We start from the raw sequence: 22319 nt of genomic DNA, 5'->3' as shown, positions 1-22319 counted from the left end.
ACTTAGCAACAGAAATGTTGTGCTCAATTTTGGTTGTAAGTCGAGGACTACCTGTAGATTAGCATTCTCCTTTCAGGGAGATCGAGTATTGCCTAAGGCAAAACACACACTCAGTGTTCCTCACTGCAGCACATACAACAATGTGAAGATGGAAATGGTACAGCAGATTCACATCCCTCATACTATGTGGAGAACAGGGATGGGTTCCAGCTGCCGCTCCTGCCAGTTCACTTAGGAACATGCCGCACGCATAGGCATGCTGTATGGGCATGCATGCACAGTGCTACAAAAATTGCTCTGCCCATGTGCAGAAGGCAAAAACAAGATGGCGCCACCTACGGCACCGCCAAGAGAACTGGTTTGGGGGTGTGGCAGGCCTGGGTCGCTGACATTTCCAGCGACCCAGGCTACCAAGTTACTACCAGTTCAACCAAACCGGTCCGAACTGGTAGGAACCCACCTCTGGTGGAGAAGATAATTCTGAAATATTCTGACATGTAACAAGCAGAAACATGCCATCTTTCTTTGGAAGGCTAAAGGAGGTTCCTCCACAGGCAGGATATCTTAAATTCTACCTGGTGGGAAACAAGACTGGAAGTGGCTATCGCTCCTCTACCCATGTTTTGGAAGCTCCTAGAATACAACTAGTCCTGTGGAACAGTCTCCCCAGTGAAGTTCAGATGGCCCTCATGTAAATCAACCTCTCCACTAAAATTTAGATTATCCCGTTCTTGATGGCCTGTCAAGATGTCTTTAAAACCTGGCTGTTCCCTCAGGCCCTAGGATGTTAATGGAACTCATTTTGAATTTTTTGCTTTGATTGATTTGAGAATCATTTTACCCAGCGTCTCTTCCTACTTTTTCTATCAATTTTATATATATATACTTTTGTGCTTGGTAGCTATTCCAAGTTATTAGGTTTAGATGGGCAGCCCTATAAAATTGGATAATAAATAAAATATGGTTAGCAAACAGAGAACATAAGACTTTAAAGTAGATGGACCCTTGGATTTTAGACTTCTCCCTATGTGTTCATTGTATTTTCTTCTGCTGCTATGAAAATATCATGTAATAGAGATGCATTCTAGCCCAGCTCCCTTCTTACTAAATTAGTTTTTCATTTGAAGGGGGGGAAGGAACACATTCAAAATGGCATCTTTTACCTAAAGTCATTAAAAACTAGTTCTGGTTCTCACTCTGTTTATGCGGGCACTAAATCGAGCTCCCTCACCAAGGAGCTTTACACCAGACGTGTTGGCATTTCTCCTACACAACAAAATATTCATTGCATCTCATTCTATCTTTTCCTTCTCAGTAGACCTCTTTGTGAAAAGAAAAACAGACCAAAAAAAAAATAGAGAAGCACAAAAAATGTAAAAATGTAAGAAGACAACAGTTAGATTCCCTCCTGAACAACCAAAGATAAATAATTAAGAGAAAACATCACCTAAAACCACTCCCTATCTAACTGCGACCCATTTATATGCCATGCATGGTCCCTAAATACCAGCTTTAAGATGTGTGGACTTCAACTCCCAGAATTCCCTAGCCAGCAAACTACCAATGTCCCCAAATCTTAGTTATCAAAGTTGAGAAGCATTGCCATATACATTGTAGATGCTCTATATGTCATCATGGTTTCTCATGTTTCAAGAAAGAAACCTGATCCTTAAAATAGGGTCCAAGGGTGAGTCGAATCTTAGATTAACTCATCCCGGAATGGCGGTAAGAATGCAAGAGGAAATGTAATAGAGCCTTCTAGAAACAGAGGAAACAGCCCCACCATTTACTTACATCCTTTTCTCTTTCCTCAGCCTTCTTCAGAAAAAAGCCCAAACAAACAGCATTGAAACCAGAGGCATTTCCCCCAGAAAAGGAGTTTTTGACTTCCTGTTTTTAAAACAAGGGACCCTGCAAATAGATCTTGGCTTCGTGGCTATTTTCCTTTTTTAAACAAAACCCACAAAAAAATAAAATACAAAAGCAAAACAATGCGCTATTTCCTGCCTCAGTCTGGAAGGGAGACCTCATAACTCACATTCCGGTTTGTCTTAGTATTTCAGGCGGGATATCCTAAATGACAAGGTCAGTGGAGAAACAATGTCCCTCCCACTTTCCGACACACCAGCCTTCTCACACACACACACACACACACACACACACACACGCACACACACATCTTTTAAAAACTTGCTTAAATGTTAAAGCTTAAATATCACAAGAATCTATTTTGGAGAAGGATAAAGAGATGGTTTCTATGGGAAGTCCAAGCAAAGTCCATTAGGGCCCGTATTTATATTTTTCCAACTGCTATTTTTGCATACACCCATATTCCTCAGTATTTGAACTCAGATCTGAGAAGAGGGGGCGAGCATGGGATTTCTAGCATTATGCTGCCTGCCTGCCTGCTTGCCTGCCTGCCTGCCCTTTATTTGTATCACTCACCAAAATTGGGTAAAAGCTGAGAGACAATAGTGATGACTATGTCTTTCCTCTTCCCAATGCAGCCTTCTCTTAGTGATGATGACTGAAGGAGAAGTAAGTTAATTCTAATCCTGTTTGAGATACAACCCAAGAAGGTTTATTTTTATCCAACATGGACAGGATAACACTATCTGTGGCATTTCCCACTGCTGCTCTTTCATAAGAGGGAAGCAAATTATTTTCAGTTCATTATTCTTCTGCTATCCTTCAGAATGTACCAGATGTTCTCCACAAGATTATTAGTGGTATGTTTTTCTTTTCTCTTTTTCTCACACTCCACTTGAGACCACCCATGCCATAATCAAAAACATGGGAGTTTTTCAGTGAAGCTTCTCTTGATCACATATATTCTCACCCATAATATATTTTCTCTAGGGGGTTGAGTCAATTCTGAGGCTGCATTGGAGAAATGAAAAATCTCTTTGTTCTGTCAAAAGCTGCATTCTATAACTACCCTCTCTCTTCCATATTAAGGACAAGCTTCCCAGCCTCCATGAATCCAGTATTGTACAAGTTCTTCATATAATAAATTTAATTTAATAGATCAACAACAACAAAAATATTTCTGAATTTACTTTAGTAGGGAGTCCTTAATATAATATATATTGGTCCTTAAAAATAACAAGGCATGAAAATACTGTTTTCCCAAAATCAGATAATTTGCTTCGCTGCTTCTGAATGAATAGGTCCAAAAGATAACTATCAATGTTTATAAAAGCAGGTATGTGAATATAACCAAGAAACCGAGAGTTGTTGCTGTCTCAATAGTAACCATTATCCAAATTCACATATATTCAGATTGCTCTTCCCCACTGTTAGTGAAATGTATTTTAAGTATTCCTATCTGTGATCACTACTTGTTAGTTTTCAAGCTAAGTCCAGGCAAAAAGCATAACTATGAGTACTAAATATATCTTTATTGAAAGATTACAATATCAGAATCTTGCAAGTCTAAAAGTATTTTTCCCTTCCTTGCATTTTACTGAAGGGTCTCTTCTAAAATGATTCCCATGTTCTCCTTCTTTTCCACCCTGAATCTAAATAGCTACACATCATTACATTAACTGAATAAGAATAATGGCTGGGTTCACACAATACGTTAAGGATTTCCCAATCTAACAGTTTTGTCCCTAAGTTTCCACACTATGCTAGAATAAATGTAGATAGCTAATTATGGTTAAGCATACTGGGCAAACATGGCCAGAGAGTCGGGCAGCAGCTCTTCAGTCTTGCACAGTTGTTCAGTCTTGCTCAGTATCAAATAATGGGTCGCTAAGGTTTTAGAAAGTGTACCAAGTTCTACTTGAATGTGCCGTGAAAAGAACATATAACTTTTTTGCACATAAGGCATCTCACTTTATTAGACATTCAGATAATCAGGCTAACCCCACATTTGTTATCTTTAAAATATGTTTAATTAGTCCAGTCTAAAACTAAAGTACTAATATCAATGAAATGTCTAACGTGTTAATGACATTGGTTGCTGCTTTATTTTATGTGCTGTCAAAAGCAAATATTCCTGTTAGCTTACCCTGTCTACATTGTAGTACAGATTTTCACCAAAAATTTCCATGTTTTTACAATTTTCTTTAAGCAGACACTCTTTCTTCCCTCGCTTGCTCTTAATTTCATGCTAGAACTATGCCCTGGCAACACCTTTCTGCTACGTCCCCATGAAGTTGCCTTCAATTTCCTCCCAGCATATGAGTGAGAGCTAAATGGTCTTTACCCACATTAAAGTAATGCTTCCCCATTTAACTTAAGAGTAACTAATGACAGCTACAAGGTATACAAACATTTTATGCTTTGCCACTCTTCCATTGCAGGCAAAGTTGGATGGGATGCTCTCATGCTTATTCACCTTTTCAGGATGACACATCTTCTTCAATCTCTAGAAACCTGCCTCTATTATTTTCTATTGAAAGAGACACATCCATGCTATACTAGTAGACGTTTGTTCAAACATGCACAAGATCATAAATGCTGCGGGGGGGGGGGGAGAGGAGGAGTAGCACAAGAGTTCCCTTTGTATTACTCCAGCAACTCTGTTCTAGCTATATGCAGACCGTTCCCTGCCACATATCTACTTACATAGTACAATACAGCACATAGATGTTGCCATTTTACATTCTCATGAGATGATGGGTGGGAGGTTTCGGCAAGTCTATCAGAATTGCCAACAGTTTTATAGTTGAAAGGCTTAACATTTAAAAATCTTAAGAGTTTAGTGTACAACTAGGAAGAGAATACAATACAATAGCAGAGTTGGAAGGGACCTTGGAGGTCTTCTAGTCCAACCCCCCTGCCTAGGCAGGAAACCCTATACCTTTTCAGACAAATGGCTATCCAACATCTCCTTAAAGACTTCCAGTGTTGGGGCATTCACAACTTCTGGAGGCAAGCTCTTCCACTGATTAATTGTTCTAACTGTCAGGAAATTTCTCCTCAGTTCTAAGTTGCTTCTCTCCTTGATTAGTTTCCACCCATTGCTTCTTGTTCTACCCTCAGGTGCCTTGGAAAATAGTTTGACTCCCTCTTCTTTGTGGCAACCCCTGAGATATTGGAACACTGCTATCATGTCTCCCCTAGTCTTTCTTTCTCTTAAGCTAAACATACCCAGTTCTTGCAACCGTTCTTCATATGTTTTAGTCTCCAGTCCCCTAATCATCTTTGTTGCTCTTCTCTGCACTCTTTCTAGAGTCTCCACATCTTTTCTACATCGTGGTGACCAAAACTGAATGTTGTATTCCAAGTGTAGCCTTACAAAGGCATTATAAAGTGGTATTAACACTTCACGTGATCTTGATTCTATCCCTCTGTTTATGTAGCCTAGAACTGTGTTGGCTTTTTTGGCAGCTGCTGCACACTGCTGGCTCATATTTAAATGGTTGTCCACTAGGACTCCAAGATCCCTTTCACAGTTACTACTGTTGAGCAAGGTACCACCTATACTGTACCTGTGCATTTCATTTTTGTTGCTTAAATGTAGAACCTTACTCTTTTCATTTTATTAGCTAGTGCCCAATATTCAAGTTTGTCAAGATCATTATGTATCTTAAGCCTATCTTCTGGAGTGTTGGCTATTCCTGCCAGCTTGATGTCATCTGCAAATTTGATGAGTTCCCCATTTATTTCCTCATCCAAATCATTGATGAAGATGTTGAAGAGAACTGGGCCTAAAACAGAGCCTTGGGGTACTCTACTGCATACCTCCCTCCATGTAGATGCAGTTCCATTGAGGACTACACGTTGAGTGTGGTTGGTCAGCCAGTTACGAATCCATCTGGTGATGATGCTTTCTATAACAAAAGTTTTATTGGTTTTTTTCAAATATTTTGGGGAAAAGGGTACATAAGTGTGGGAAAAATTTTTTGACAGCTACATCATACGGAAGGTGGTACTTCCCCGGAATCTTGCATCTCTTTCATATTTTATATATATCAAAATATCATTGTTACATTCATATTAGCAGTTATTTTACTCAATTCTTTGACATCTTCAACCATACTTTATATCACTTCTACATTTCATTATATTAGCAATTGCGATATGTTTTTAATTCATTTCTGTGACCTAAGTTTCATTGCTGTCTCCTCTCCCCTGTCTGTTGGCTGAGCCAAGGCTCCTCCCCCCTTCATGTTTTGTGTGCCGTCTCTTGTTTCACCTAGGAGGTCCTTATGTTTTCCCATGAAGGCTTCGGCCTCCACTACTGTGTTAATTCTCACTCTATCCTCCTCCCAAAAAATCAACAAGCCTTCTGGAATTAACCACCGAAACCAGATATTTTTTTCATATAGCTTTTTAGTTAGAAAGAAGAATTTCTTCCTCTTATCTCTTATTCTTTTTGGTATCTGTTTCAGAATGGTTATTTCTTTGTCCTTATATCTTAGAGGTTCCCCCCTTTGAACTCCTAGAATCTCATCTCTTGTAGTCTTTCTAAAAAACTTAACATGTACCTCCCTTGGAACATTGTGTATTCTAGCATATGCTAAATTGATTCTATATATCAGGTCAATATCCCACCCCAGCTGCTGCCTGTCTCTTTTAATATAATCTGCTAGCATTGTTATCATAGTCTCTCTTAAGTCTTCACCCTCTGTTTCAGGTATATTTTGAAATCTAAGAAAAAAAGACATCCTTTCAAATTCCATTTTTTCCATGTAACTCTCAAACCCAACATTTTTTTTTTTTTTGTAAAGCCTTCATCTCTTCTCCCACCCCCACAGCACCCTCCTCCAGAGCATTTATTTTTGGACTATTTTGTAAACTCTGTTGTTGATTCTGTCTGAGTTCTTCCTTTAAGTCTGCCAGCTGCTTTTTTATTTCATCCTGTCCCTTTAAGAGTGTCTGAAACATTTGGTGGAACGTTTCTTGAGAATGCTGTTCCCCTTCGGGAGCTTTTGGTTGCAAAAAAGAGGTTAATTGCGTTTGCGGGGGAACCGGGCTTGAGACAGCAGAAGATGGAGCCGAGGCTGGTTTGGGTGGAGGCTTTTTTGCAGGCATTTCAAAGTTCAAAAAAAGTTATAGGTCTAAGCAGAAAAGATGGCGTCTGTAGGAGCGCGCCGTCAGGGGGGGCCAAGAGACAGGCAAAGTCCAGTGTGGGATATCAATCTTCAATACGGCTCCCCTCTGGTTAAGTTCAATTTTTCCCAATCCAAGGAAGAGTTGTACAAGGAGATTCCTCTAGGGTTCACCTGGGTTTTATAATTCCAGCCCAAAAAGTTTTTTCAGAGACGACAGTTCATTTGTAACAACAACAGAAATGGGGGAAGAAACGCCATTTTGGCTCAGCCCTCCCCAGGGATCGGAGAACAGTCGTTTAGAAAGTTTCCATTCATAGCTTTTTAGGTCAGCTCACTTCTTTCTTCCGCAATTGTTAAAAAGGATCGTTACCCCATTGCTTGAAAGAAGTGAATATCAAAGGTTTTTTTTCCCAATTCTCCCTCTCTCCTCTGAGAGAGAGAGATCGTGTAGAGCCGCTTTTCCGAGAGGGGGGGAAGAGCAAACCCCCCTCTCCAATCTTAACACTTCGCGAAGATCAAAGTCTTAAGGATACTGCTAATCCTCATTTACTTAGTTGTTCAAAGAAAGTAAAAAGAAAGACACCGGGGGGGTTCCCCCCTCACCGCATTTCTGCTGTTGCCTTCAAGTGGAGCGTTTTCTTCTGATCTCCTCCAGACGAAAGCGCGCGTGGCAGGCGCGCCCCCCCCAAAGTCTCCCAGTGCCTAGGGCAAAGCTGGCAGCCCCCTGCAGCCACCGCTGCTCCAGGGGGCTCCAGCAAGCCGCCCTCTCGGCAGCACGCCCCTAAAAGGCATCCTGTGCCCCCCCCGTGGATCAGGGGGGGGCCACCGGGATGGCGAGCGGCAGACAGCATGTCCGTCGTCCACAGAAACAGGAAGTAGAATCCATCTGGTGGTGATGCTGTCTAACACACATTCTTCTACTTTATCTAGTAGTAGGTTATGGTCTACCTTATCAAATGCCTTAATGAAGTCCAAGTAAACTATATCAACGGCATTCCTCTGATCCACTAATTTTGTCACTTTGTCAAAGAATGCAATAAGATTAGTCTGGCATGATCTATTTTTGACTGATAGAATGATAGATTTGACCCCTTTATGGTCTCTAAACAGAACACAGAAATCTGTGAATCAGCATTTGAGACCCATGTAAAGAACCTAAGGTAAAGTAGAGAAATCTTAAATAAAAGTATTGCTTGTGATTCAGTTCTTTCCTGACTCTAAACTTTTTTTAACTTTATCCAAATAAGGCCATGGCAGAATGGGATTGAGATATAAACAATGGGCATAGGAAGGAGTTTAGAGATGACAAAGTTTTGCAAGGAGGCTTTGCCCAGGATAAGCAGTTATTTTTCTTGCCAGCTGTGATGTACTGAAGAGGGAGGGCTATAAAGGCAAAATAATCAGTCTCTTGCTTTGCCTAACATGTGCTGCATGTATTTCATCAGGACACTGCTATTCAGAGGTAATACAGGATAGGTGTGAAAGAGGCAGGAAGAGGGTTCAGCAATGGATCAGCAACAAAATTCATTCTCATATAGATTACGACCTTTTTAAAGATGGATGGAGAGACTTTTTAGCTGCTGGGCAAGATCCATTGCCAGCCATGTGGTTAGTTGATTTAATTTTATCAGTGTGTCATCCTCACCTGCTCTAAAGAGTTACTATTTTTTCACCTTTTTGTATAAAGGAACTGAAGATAAATTCAGCAATCAGTGCTTTTTTCATCACTGTATCATTATATTAGAAAAAAAATCACTTCTAGCATACTCATTTCTTAAAAATTTAGCAGACTGTAGAGGAAACAATTCTACTATCACTAGATTTTGCCACCTTGGAGTTAGGTGATTGCAGTGATCTGAAACAGGATGCAGAGGCAGGATAAGAATTGGCAATGGTTGATACTAAATTTCATGCCAGTGTTAACTTTTTGCATCTTGGAAATGGATGAATAGCTCTTTAACTCAGCTGTGGAGAAAGGCCCTAGGCTGTCCATCCCTGTGAAGGGTTTTTTTCCCTTTCATTTTTTCAAAACATTAGGAAGCTATCTTTCTAATCTCAGACATGTGCTAACTATTGCTGACCACAACTTAGAAGTTCAGAGTTTGTATTTAAAATGTTGTAACATCTCAACTTTGTTCTATTACATTCTCATTTCCAAACCTAGTACAGTCCAGAAAACTATTATCATTACTTCCTCAATTCCTTACGAGTCTGGGAATCATGAGGTGGGATACATCACCTATCTGAAAAGCATAGGGAGCAAAGCCACTTATGTTGGATCCTTACCTTCTCTACTAAGTGTAAAGAAATCTGAACGATTAAACCCGATTTCTGCAGATGTTTTCAAAATCCACTAGATAGCCTTCATAAAATTAATTATGCTCTATAGAGCAGGCACAGTACAATTCATTATTCATATATATGTTTGGCTTAGGCGCTAATAATAGAGATGAAATAAAAGAGTGACCCACTAAAGACAATCTACTTGTTCCAGCTAAGACGCCATTTAGAGACTGCAGAAGCGTGATCTGTGGTGAATCATTACAAAGAGCCAAGAATGTGAGGAAGATATATATCAAGGACCACAATGGAGCTACTGTGCTTGCAAGGCTACCATTGCCAATACCCATCCCCTCTCCCTCCTCAACAAATCTTTACCCTTTCCCACACAAGCAGCTCCATGAAGGATGTTACTGTTAAAGGTTCTTTCAACCATTTTAGAACAGAACATGCTCAATCATGTCAAACAGAAGGCTAGGAGATTAGGAAGACCTACTGTGTTAGACAATGAGTAGAAATGTTTGAAATGGAAAGTGGCTGAATTCAAGCTTGGATAGAAAGCACATATCCTTATCTCGTGACAGATTTTCACTGGGGATATAGATAAATTCTCTTTAAGAACATCTAGATGAGGTTTGTACACTCTATACTTCAGCATTTTGAATAAGCTAGAATCCACTGGGTCTTTCCAGTACACTGAATATACACCAGTTTTCCCAAATTGTACCTTTTTGAAAATTTTACGACTCCAATTCTCAGTATAGCTTCTAAGGCTATGCTTTCAGGGAACTTTAGGAATTGTATTCCCAATACATTTAAAAGACATCTGAGTGGGTTAAAATGTTACAAGCCAGAATAGGACTTACCAAAATAGGCAATCCAAAACAGATGGCATCATTGGTCTATTGTGCTGTGTGAACCAGACTCCATTCTTTTTTAAGTGAAGGAAACTATGTTGTTGTTGTTGTTGTTGTTGTTGTTGTTATTATTATTATTATACAATTGTATCACAGTGGCCAGTTGTTTCGCCGGATTTGGCATTGATTACCCACCCAGGGGCCTAGGACCTCGTAGCGTATTTTCATAATATACGTGCGGATCCAAGCAGTGCAGCTTTTTGCATTTGACTGATGGTGAGTTTTAAATGTAATTCCAGTGCTTTTGGAATAGCACCCAGTATGCCTATTACCACTGGAATTACCACTGCTGGTTTGTGCCATAATTGTTGAATTTCAATTTTTAGGTCCTGGTATTTCGCGATTTTTTCATGTTCCTTCTCGTTGACCCTGCTATCACCTGGTATTGCGATGTCTATGATTGTAACCTTATTTTTCTCAACCAGTGTGATGTCTGGTGTGTTATGCACCAGTATTTTGTCCGTTTGTATACGAAAATCCCATAGGATCTTGACCATCTGATTTTCGGTGACTTTTTCAGGCTTATGTTCCCACCAGTTTCTTGTTGTTCTAAAATTATAATTTTGGCACAAATTCTAGTGGATCATTTGTGCTACTGAATTGTGCCGCAATTTATAATCAGTCTGCGCAATTTTTTTACAGCGGCTGAGTATGTGGTCAACAGTTTCAACAACTTCTTTGCAGAGTCTGCATTTGGCATCATCAGAGGATTTTTCAATTTTGGCCTTAATGGCATTTGTTCGGATAGCTTCTTCTTGCGCAGCCAGGATTAGTGACTCTGTTTCTTTCTTTAATGTATCTGTTGTTAACCATAACCAAGTTTTTTCACTGTCCACTTTATCTTTTATTTTTTCCAGAAATTGACCATGCAATGCTTTGTTCTGCCAACTCTCCATTCTTGATTTTATCACATCTTTTCTGTATTCTTGTTTCGTCTGTTGGGCCTTCAGTACATTTTTGTTCTTTACTTCGATTAATAGATGTTCTTGACTTTCTTTTAAATAATCAGCCAGTGCATGCTTTTCTTCTTCAACTATTTGCTTCACTTGTAATAATCCTCTGCCACCTGATTTTTGGGGCAGGTATAATCTATTAGTGTCACCGCGTGGATGTAAACTGTAGTGCATTGTCATTAATTTCCTGGTTTTTCGGTCCAAAATGTCCAAATCAGCTTGTGTCCAGTTAACTATACCAGCTGTGTATCTTATAACTGGTATTGCCCAAGTATTTATGGCCTTGATTGTATTTCCACCATTTAATTTAGATTTCAAAATTTTCCTAACTCTGTTGGTGTACTCTCTCCTGACAATAGTTTTTACTTCTCCATGTTTGATGTTATCCAACTGCAGAATGCCTAAGTATTTGTAGGCTTCATTTTCGTTGCATTTAATTAGTTGGCCATTGGGCATTTTAATTCCCTCACACGCAGTGATTTTGCCTCTTTTTATGGATACAGTGGCGCATTTTTCCATGCCAAACTGCATTGAAATATCGGTGCTGAATACTCAGACTGTGTTTGTCAGTGATTGGATTTCTATTTCTGACTTACCATAGAGTTTCAAATCATCCATATATAATAAATGTGAAATAATGTTGTTGTTGTTGTTATTTATTTTTTTTATTATTATTATTATTATTATTATTATTATTATTATTATTATTATTATTATTATTATTATCTTCTTAAAATATGCGATGTTCCGAGAGCGCAGTTTTTTGCAGTTCCGCTGGTGTTATTGCAGGAAGCTGCAATTTCTTGATGTGTTTTATAAAATTTGTAAAATTGGATAATAGTAGTAGTAGTAGTAGTATTTAAAATGATCCAGAACAGAGTTTTGGGCTAAAACACATATCCCAGGACTCAACCAAAGCGGAAACAGGCATTCTTAATGATGAGATATATTTATTTCTTTATAAGTCATACCAATCTGATGGCCTACAAAGTATCTCAATAAAAACACAACAAAAATACAGAATTATATAATCAAAAGACAGTTTGGAGAAAAGCAACAATTAAAAACCTAAAACATCCTACATGGAATCTAACCTATATTCTAAACTAACACCTGGGGATGCCACCAAATTTGAGCACTTATTTGAATATCATGGGCAGGTATCAAATCTTGGGCAGATCAGAGATAAAAATATATTCTATGGATATTCCACATCATGTCCTCACCCTATTTACAAGGTTAATTCAAAATGTGCTTCATTAATATTATCAAAATAACATGTCTTTCAGCCCAAACTTTTTTTAGAAACAAGCCACAAGCCACAAGTACAGTACACTATTAGTGAATTAATTTGTTCTAGGATTCAATCCCAGAACCAGTTTTTGGTGCATGTTAAATACTAGAACCCAGTTTATAGTTTGTTTATTGCTGCATATATTAGGGAATCAATAGTGCAGTGGTTCAGCTGCTAGACTTAAAGATTCGTCTTCTACCCCATTCCCACCCATGAAAGATTTCTGGATGAATTTAGGCCAGTCACTGACAGTCATCGCAAGGTACCTCAAAGGATTGTTGCTATGGGGAAAAGTAGGAAGAAGGAGCACTATGAATTCACTAAACTTCTGAAAGAAAAATGGGATATAAATCTAATAAGAAAACAAAACAGAAAAGTCTGGAATGGCAGAAAACCTAGGAGCCTTTGAGAATTGCTCAGGCAGACTTGGTTTGTTCCAGATGGCAGTGGCTTTTTTTAGATCATCATCTCCTTTCTACACCTAGGCAGACAAGCTTATAGAGAAGTTCTATTTTACTTAGTGTTAAAGCTCTTATCTTCTTTTCAGTAGCTTTCAGTCTTCCTGCTATTCTCAGTTATTCATGCAATAAGAAATATCACCATCATTAAATTTAAAACTCAGTTGAATGCTGTATTTTGCCACATTTTGCCACATAACATGCCAGAATATGTAGTTTTGAAAAGCTTTGTACAGCAAATATCTTGAAATTAGTTAAAAATCATGATACAATATTTTTTATTGATCTACAGATTTCATTTTAGCTTCATATCTAAAGATTCATTAATATAAAATTACAGAACAAATAGATTTGGATCTTGAAATTGCATACATCATGTATTCAAGGCACTGCAAGCTCTCTAAAATTGAGATTATAAACTACAAATAGAGAATTTAAAATTAAGAGTCTGAGAATCTTTAGGAACTTGCTGGTCTTCAAGTGTGATAGCTCAATAAACAAACTACAAACTGGGTTCCAGTATTGAACCCGCACCAAAAACTGGTTCTGGGATTGAATTCTAGAACAAATTGATTCACTAATATATAATACAGGCTCTCTGGTTACTACTAATCTCTAGTTTTAAATAGTTCCAGCCAGCATAGCCAATACTGAAGGATGCTAAGGGGTTAGAATTCAGCAACATATGGGTAGCCACAACTTCACATTTTTAGTTCTAAGGCATTTTGAAAGAGCATAATCATATTCAGAGCATACAATTCAGTGCTGATTCTGTAAATTCAAATTTGGGGATGCCATCTCAGCATTCAGCACCTTCACTAGTTCCTAAACACAGAGTTTATATGCAAAAGGTGTATGACTACACACTTTTCTGGTATTTCAAGTTCAACAGTTTGGGGGGGGAGGAGAGACATAGAGGAAGGAATGGATGGAGCGAGGGAAGGAGGTAGAGAGAGAGAAAAAAAAGAGTAGCAGTCTAAGCTAGGAAATTCCAGCAGCTGCCAAACAACATCCATAAATAAGCCATCAACTATAAGGTACACTTTAAGGGAAAGTCACCAGTGGAGAATATGGACCAAAAATAAGATGTACAAACTGTAAAAGTCCATTAAACATCCTTTATACTTTTTACCAATTCAAGTAAGTTCTAGGAATATGCTCTTTTTTAATTAAGAAAAATGTAGATTGATTCTGTTGCTTTCGACTAGTATGTACATAATAGCTATACATATTTGGTAGCGCAAATGTGATCCATTAAATAGCATGCAGAATTATACTTAGCAGCAAGATGCTTATGTATCTCTTTGTCCTCACATGAAAATTTCAAGAGGTTTTGCAGATAAATGGATAGCTTTATCCCACAGACCATCCATATGAGTCGCCATGGACAAATAGATGGCAATACAAATTTAATAATAATTTTAAAATATAACAAAAACATACCAAAAGAAAAATTAATACTTAAGCCTCATAATATCACACTAGCATGGACTTGGAATAGGTGCACATTTATGACCAGGGTTTGCAAGAATAGCATCCAGATAAGAAAATTTGGCAACTGATGGCTCCATAAGCCCTTTTAGAAAAGAAATGAATAATCTGGATTTGTTCAGGGCACAGGTGGTTCAATAAGGCACCACCTTGTTGCATCTATAAAATCCATTTAATATGGATTTTAACAATATTTAATTTTTGCTGTAGATCTATTTACCTACTTGGAATCGGGTAAGTAGCACTACCAGGATACTTATAAGATGGTGTTGCCCATAAAAATACGTGAAGCTTTAATCGTAACTTGCAGCCATAATTTCACTTATTTGACTCCACACATTATCTGACTCTTGTAATAAGTAAATATAAGAAGATGTAATCATATGTGAGAAAGACTTTGAGGGATGAGCAAAGAAATGCTGCTTAGGGGACAATCAGATAAGGGAGGTCATAGGCTGCAGCTGAATAATGGATGCAGCTGCATAACGAGAAAGGGATTCAGAAGGGACCAACCCCTGCTTCTTAGATTGTAAAGGAGGTAGGAGTTTTGTACTTTCATACTTGCAATATTCTGTTAATGTAGCCTTACAATAGAGTGAAATTAGCTCATCTGGTCATGTTTCCTGTCTGGTCTAACTGGGAAGGCTGACAGGACATGATGGGGCTGGTCTTTGAATGTACTACCATGATGGAATGTTAAACTACTGACACATTTATTAAGTACTTTAAAATAAATGGTAGAAATTCTGTCAGAATACAAAACTGATTGCAGAAATGAACACATTTATTTATTATATTTACAGCCCAATGTTACCTGAGGTTTCGTATTAGCATGTGTTTGAGTAGTCTTTTCATTTATCCCCACAATAATAGTCCTCTGAGATTGTTGAATTGAGAGAAAGTAATTGATTTAAAATTTTATAATTGAACTGAAACTTAAGTGGGAAACTGAACTTGAATTTCCTCAGCTGATATTCAAATACTTTAACCAGGATACTTAACCACTACATTTGCTCTGTCTCAGGAGGCTAGCACACTAGTCGTTGGCCACCAAAGAGAAAACTAAATATCTTCATTTTCCTCTTGGTTTCACTTTATGTGGCAGACTGCCTGACTCCGTAAGGATAGAGTGCTCTTTTAAACCATAAATAGCTCTAGAGCAGGGGTGTCCAAACTTGGGAACTTTAAGACTTGTGGACTTCAACTCCCAGAATTCTGGCTGGGGAATTCTGGGAGTTGAAGTCCACAAGTCTTAAAGTTCCCAAGTTTGGACACCCCTGCTCTAGACAAAAAGAAAAAAAAATAATTAAAGAACTATGATGCATATAACATGGTAAAATTGGCTAAAGTTTCTTAATAAACCATGTGGGTTTAGAAGCGCGCGCACACACAAACACACACACACACACATCTTCTGTATCCACCCTTTAAGATGGAGGTTGCAAAGATGGAAGCTAATGCAACAAAGGACATGTGCTATTTTAGCATGCTATTTTTCCATCACCAAGTCTTTGCACTGTCTTAACAAGTCCCTTGCGAATGGCAAATATCCAGAGAATACTTTTGTTTTTATTTATCTGAAGACACAAAATTATCCTAGAACATGAAGCAGCCAATGCAATCAAGAACAATATGAACCCTGAAACAAGGAAAAAGAGATGCAAAAATTAATCAAATACCGCTGCATCCTTTTTAGAACTTTTCTTTTCACTCCTCAGAAACAGTGTTTTGGAACAGCCAAATCTAGATCACATATGTAATGTTGAAAATGCCATGTGTTCTTAGGAAAATAAGCACCTTGTTCTGTAACCCAGATAAATGCAAAAATTACTTCATTTTCTCCTCCTTTGGTTCACTGGCCTTTTTCTCTGTTTTGTGTTTTCCCTTGGTATTTGTGCTCCTTTCTTAAAACCACCGCATTTATGGTCCACACCTTAACTCCATTCAGTGTTAGCAATCTGAGCACTGCATTAGCAGGAAAATACACTTTCATAGCACAATGGAAATGCTTAATCGTCATTAGCAGAAGATGGAAGGCCCAGCTAGGCGAGGTTACTGGTAAATTAGATGAGGAGTGGAAAAGATGTGGAAGAACTTTTGTCATTTGGGAAATCATTGCCTCCAGCTCCAGCTGTGCAGGAACTGGGTGTAACAAGTCAATAAATAGAAAGTGACATTGTATATGCGTAGATATCTCTCCTACAGGCCACCTGCACAGTCAGAGAAAAATGTGACTTCAACCAGAAGTGACGGACTTTACCTCCTCTAACTTCTGATGACTATACCCACGCCTGCTAAAATTAAGGGATTCAACTCCCAAAAGACTATGCTAGTTAACTTCTCTCAAGAACAATCTCCTGGAAGATTGAGGAAGCTCATTCTTAAATGAGATATGAATTCCTAGACCGAATGATAACTTTCTATGATGTTCACAATTAATTTATCTGGAACAACTGCCAGAACAACATTGGGTGTGCCTTTGTCTTGGTAGGATTCCCACATGGTCAGCCATAATGTAGTGTTAAATTACTGCTAAGAGATTAATAGTGGTTTCAACCCTTTAGGGCAAGAGAGCAGCAAACGAGACAGTGCAGATGGCTCTAAATAAAGCCTTCAGAAGCAATTGTGGCACAGCTTTTCTCCAACGGCAGTGTTGCTCCAACCCCTCCATTTCCTGCAGTACAAGGAAGTACAGGGCACCCATTTTGATTTCTTCCTAGCCACAAAGTCCCTTTGAGCCATGTTCAACATCTTGTTTCTTTGGGGACACATCCATTTTTTCTAACAACAATATAGAAATGGTTTGTCTCTGCCTTTCCTTGTGTTTTTGTTTGTTTGTTTTGTTTTGTTTTTGTCAAACTTCTCAATGCTCTCCCATCCAAATCCCAGCCAGATCCAATCCTGTTTATCCTCTTTTAAAATAACCTAGGAGGAATGGCAGCAGTTTTAAATCTGCTAAAAACTTAGACACAATTAAAGATCATCTAGTTTTATAATTCACGTGGGAGTCATTAACTGGCTTTTAAAAATTCATAAAGCCATAATATGCTCTACTTGGCTTGGAGTAGCCAAATTATAGTTTATGAACTATAATTTATGGCTTGTGTATCCAGACAATTGTAGCTTATTCAATCCAATTTTGGCTTATTTGAGAAATCATAGTAATACAAACCATGATTGTTTGGACCATACGCTCATCATCGTTATATTTGAAAACAACAGAACTATTGGGCCAAGGCTACACATATGGATGACTATTATATAACAATAAATCTTTTCTGCCAACTTCCACCATCTTTCAATCAGATCTAAAGCTAATAATCCTAAAATATAAAGTATGTGATTAGGACTTTTTTTTTTCTAAAGACACCTTACACATTCAAATTATAATAGAACTAAGTTATCTGGGAATATATATCAACTGAGAGCCGAGGCTTGAACTGAAATATGTATAATAAGCAAACATCATAGGGCTACCAAATGTGGATTAAACCCTGATAATTGTGGCAAACACCACATCTGGTGGTAAGCTAACCGTCCAATACTACATGGAGATCAAATGGATTGCATCCTATTCTTCTGCACTTCCTGCCTCCATTATTTTTATATTTAGTTAACATTCTTCAATTGCTCAGTAAACTCATATTTTGGCCTGGGGTTCAAACTATTGGCCTCACTGGTGAAGGCATGTTCAAGGCAAACTACTACCACCAGAAAAATGTCTTGCAAGCCACCACCTACCACAATTCAACTAATGGGCATATCAGGATAAAGACATCAGACAGCAATCCTAGCAGACAAGCAGATTGATGAAGAAAGTCAGTCCAAATTACATTTGTTTCATCCATTTAAGGCTTTTAAGGTTAACGACCTACAAGGCTTGCTCCCCTTAGGCAAACTCTTTTAGAGCAATATATGAATATTTAAGAACAGATGTATAGGACGGTATAAGTAAATGCTTCATTTAGTTATTTTTGCATCTATCCAGCCAGCACAGCTCAGGTGTTAGAATCATGCTTGAGTGGCAAACATTTGAAATTTAGAAATACTGTTTATAAACTGGAATTAAATTCAACTGGAAAGAACAACGTTCCATCACATTATTTTAAGCCACAGCTATCCAGCTTTTTTTTTTTTTTTCAAATGCAAGCTGAACCGGATAGCTTGGGACAAGCAGGCAGGAACTTCTGTACACTGCGAAGCTGATAAGCATGGAAGCCTGGAGCCTGTGAGAGAGACCAAGCTGACAAAGAGTTTTAAACAGAAGAAAAGACAAAGAAAAAAGGCATGGGCGATTTTCTAATTGGAAAGTTGAGTATGAAGAAAGCATATTCAGTGTAATATACTAAAGCGGAGACAGGTAAATCCTGGAATAAACTTTTTCTAAAAAAAATAAAGAAGGCCTGTCTGGAAGTCCCATATCCTGAACCAAAGGCCCTGATCTTCTAAACTCTGGAGAAGTCAAGGCGTAGATTTTCAGGGCCAACACAGAAATCAATTCCATATACAATATGAAGAAGAACCCATGCTACCCTATATGATCCAAAAGCTTGACCAAAGTAAGTGTCATTATTAATTTATAGTCTAAATTAAGCTATAAATACATATTCCATTAGGGTATATTTTCAAGAAAGTTCAGTTCAAGAGCTTTTGACTCCAACAACATAGAGAGGGTGGGAAGAGGGATCAGCCAGCAATATACAGGCAACAGAGAAGCAGGCAAACAAGCAAATACACAATCTTAGGACAAAAGGACACTGCCTTTTCAAACACAAGGAGAGTGATTTTTTCAACAGCAAAGGTGATGATTAAGCTTTGTGTTTATTCTGCTATACAGGCTAAAATGATTCCAAAATAACTTGTTCAATAGGATTAACTGGTTTGGAGAAAATTAACATTCAAGTTACACTGAAGTTTTACATTTCAATGGGTCAGGAAAGAAATTCAGTGCCTCACTTCTGAAAAGTTAAAACAAGTCATATTTTGTTAGAACAGTTGTTCACACAGCACTCATAAAAGATATTTACTAATGTTCAAAATCTAAAAAATCAAATTTGGCTGAAATCTCATTAAATCACACGAGTTTGGGCTTTTCTTAGCTTTAATGTTTTTGTTTTGTTGTTGCAGCATGCAACACAAAATTATATTAGAGCATTTATCTTTTATATGTATACTGATACCATGCATATGTTTCACAGGATCTATTTTCCCTGCTACATTTTTCTTCTCCATCTCATGCAAAAAATATGTTTAATTCTGAGTATGAATCAGACCACCAAGCAAGGACATGCGTATGGTACTGGAAAATAATTTGTGGGTTTGAATGTGAGCCTACCATATCTGCATCAAGTCTTAACCTCAGAATCCTTTACTCAGTCAGGATCCTGAAGCAATTTTTGCTTAGGAAATCAAGAATAGAATAGAAGAATATTTCCTTGGATCAGCTATCCTATACCCTATACCAAGATGGCAGCAAAATCTCCAGCATCTATGAAGGCTAAATGAATGAGGGAAAGATGAGAACGAGATTGAAAGAAGCATTCTTCCACTTCATATAGCAATGAAACATGGCTGGGAATTATATGGAAACATTGGAAGTGCAAGATTGTTCTAACCCTTAGAACAATCTAAGTCAACTGCTATGCTGTATTTTCTCCTTAGGATCTGTGACCAACATGAGGTGATTATTTTACATCTTCAAACAGCTCCTGTTTAATGCCAGAAACAGAATTTCAGGTTATGGTGATACCAGAATTGTCTCCAAAACAAGAACATAGTATCAAGGTCAGAAATCTTCCACAACTAGTACCAAAAAAATATGGATACCAAGAAGTATATAAAACCAAGTACTTCAGTTTACCGTTCATTCTCATCATAATATTTACATCACACAGATTTACAGTATGTTTCACTCCAAATAAGGCAGATAAAATTATATACTTGGAGCATCTCGATATGACTGCTGAATCAACTTCAGTCCATCAGTAGGACAATATTCATAAGATTACTCAAACTTAAGTCACTTCTGTACTAGCAATTTACAGGACTTTCAAGAGTTCAACTACCCTTATGCCAAGAAAGAAGAGATGTGGATAAACGTTACTTCACATCAGTTATTTCACTTCAGTGATGAGTAGGTGAAGAAGACTATGAAGGTGCTCTTCAATACTAGTGAGGAAATGACCCTAGTGAAGTTTGCTCACTTGGTCAAGTTTGCTCACTTTGCTGAAGTGAAATTCGGACTTATATTATAAATGTAACACCATATAAATATCATACGTTGCATTCATTGCATTCTGCTGCAATATTCCCTCACTTCTAAAAGTTTGCCTCCACAATTTGTCCCCATAATCTCCTCAGAGCGTCCATTCCAGATTCAAAGAATCCTAGGACCTTTCTATAATTCCACCATTACAAGCAAGCTTCCCAGTTGCATCACCAGCTTGTACCATCTCAAAAACACATTTATCTGCCTTGAGCAATTGATTCAAGTTTCCGTCCTCGGTCAACCCTCTCATCCAATTTGACCTTCCACGTTGCCCAGTAGCATCTTCACTCAACTTCCCATCTGCCATTCTTAAACCTAACAGGCAATCCTCCCCCTTCTTATTCTTAGATTCCTGGGCACCATCTCTCTCAGCACTAGGAGCGCCGTAGCTTTCCTGGCACAGACTGAGCAGAGGAATTCCCTGCAACCAACGAATGTGCTCTCCCGCCATTCGGCCAGTATAAAGCCCCAGTTCATTGCGCCCAACTTTCTTCGCCGCCCACCCCCCACCTCCCCGTTTGCCCGTCCTTAATCAGTCTCCCGGTTTCCCTCTGTCTGGATAGCCTCCCTTTCCACGTCCAGCAGTTTAATGAACTATTTGCCTCCCAAAAGCCCATTTACTACCCCTCTTGCGCTCCGAAACCAACGCACCCGCGGGCCGCTTTCCCCATCCCGGCTCCGGCTGTCCTCGGGGCTCTTTGGCGGCGGGATCCCAACCAGACAAAAGGCGACTCCATTCATCGGGCGCGGCACTGGCCCCGACGGGGCGGACAAGCGGCCAAGTTGGCCGAGAAGGAAGCGAGAGCTGGCGGGACGGAACGCGGGCCGGCCGTGGGGGCAGTAAAAGCCACAGCCAGGCTCGGCGAAGCTCGACTCGGTTGGGCCAGGCTGTACGGACAGCTCCGCCTCTTCCAAGGCGGGCGGCGGTGTCGAGGGGAAGGCGAAGAGAGGAGGGAAGAGAAGGCCTGGCCGCCCACTAAGCCGCTCACAGAGGGCGAGAGGAGGAGCTGTGGGAGCGCACATGAGCAAGCGGGCTGCCCCAGATCCGGCAGCAGAGAATGGCCCGGGCGCCAGCATTAGACAGGAAAGGCTGGGAGAAAAAAGAAAGAGCGGGTGAAGAGGGGAAGGGCGATCCTGAGGAGAAGGGACGATCCTGAGCTGGAAAATCATTGGGGTGAGAAGCAAGTTAGCAGGCGCCTAGGCAGTGACACTCTCCATCGTCCAGGTTAACTGTCGGGGGGCCTTCCGATGCGTTATAGTACTATAGCTCCCATCCACTAGAGCGCCTTTCCTCCCTATGGGAATTGGACCTATGACGGCCCAGGCTGGAAAAAGCTTCTCCAGCTATTGAATAAACTAGGCAGAATTATAAGCCTTGAGGTTTCCGAGGATTTTGAGACAGCATTGTCGAGAAATGCTGCCCAATGATGCCGTCTCTGGTGGGCGGTACTAATTGCAAAGATACCTGACAAGGGAAAATAAATGGAGAATTTCACACGGTTACATAATGTATGTGTCTTTTAAGTCTTTGGGTGTTTTTTTTTAAAGCCGCACCTGCATGTGAAACCTGAGGTAATACTGCTGTATCATAAATACTTGAGAATCTTCTCAATACAAAAGCTTAACCTCACGAGTGTTAAAAGAGTTTCTC

General features: G+C 39.1%; 1 protein-coding gene across 5 annotated transcripts in view; it reads right to left on the bottom strand.

Annotated features, from left to right (window-relative positions):
- The window catches only part of ARHGAP23 (Rho GTPase activating protein 23), a 201909-nt gene extending 180378 nt beyond the window's left edge, over positions 1-21531 (bottom strand). For all 5 annotated transcript variants that reach the window (XR_014173530.1, XM_081932088.1, XM_081932090.1 and 2 more), the window contains exon 1: positions 21320-21531. Coding sequence is in view for 4 of the 5 variants with exons in the window: in XM_081932088.1 (XP_081788214.1) it covers positions 21320-21409 (90 nt within the window). In the remaining variant the exon portion in view is untranslated. The remainder of the gene's footprint in view (positions 1-21319) is intronic.
- Between the last annotated feature and the right edge of the window lie 788 nt (positions 21532-22319).

The sequence above is a fragment of the Natrix helvetica genome (assembly GCF_964273705.1).
Source record: "Natrix helvetica genome assembly, chromosome: Z".
NCBI classification, from domain to species: domain Eukaryota; kingdom Metazoa; phylum Chordata; class Lepidosauria; order Squamata; family Natricidae; genus Natrix; species Natrix helvetica.
This window is presented reverse-complemented; position numbering and strand designations above follow the sequence as displayed.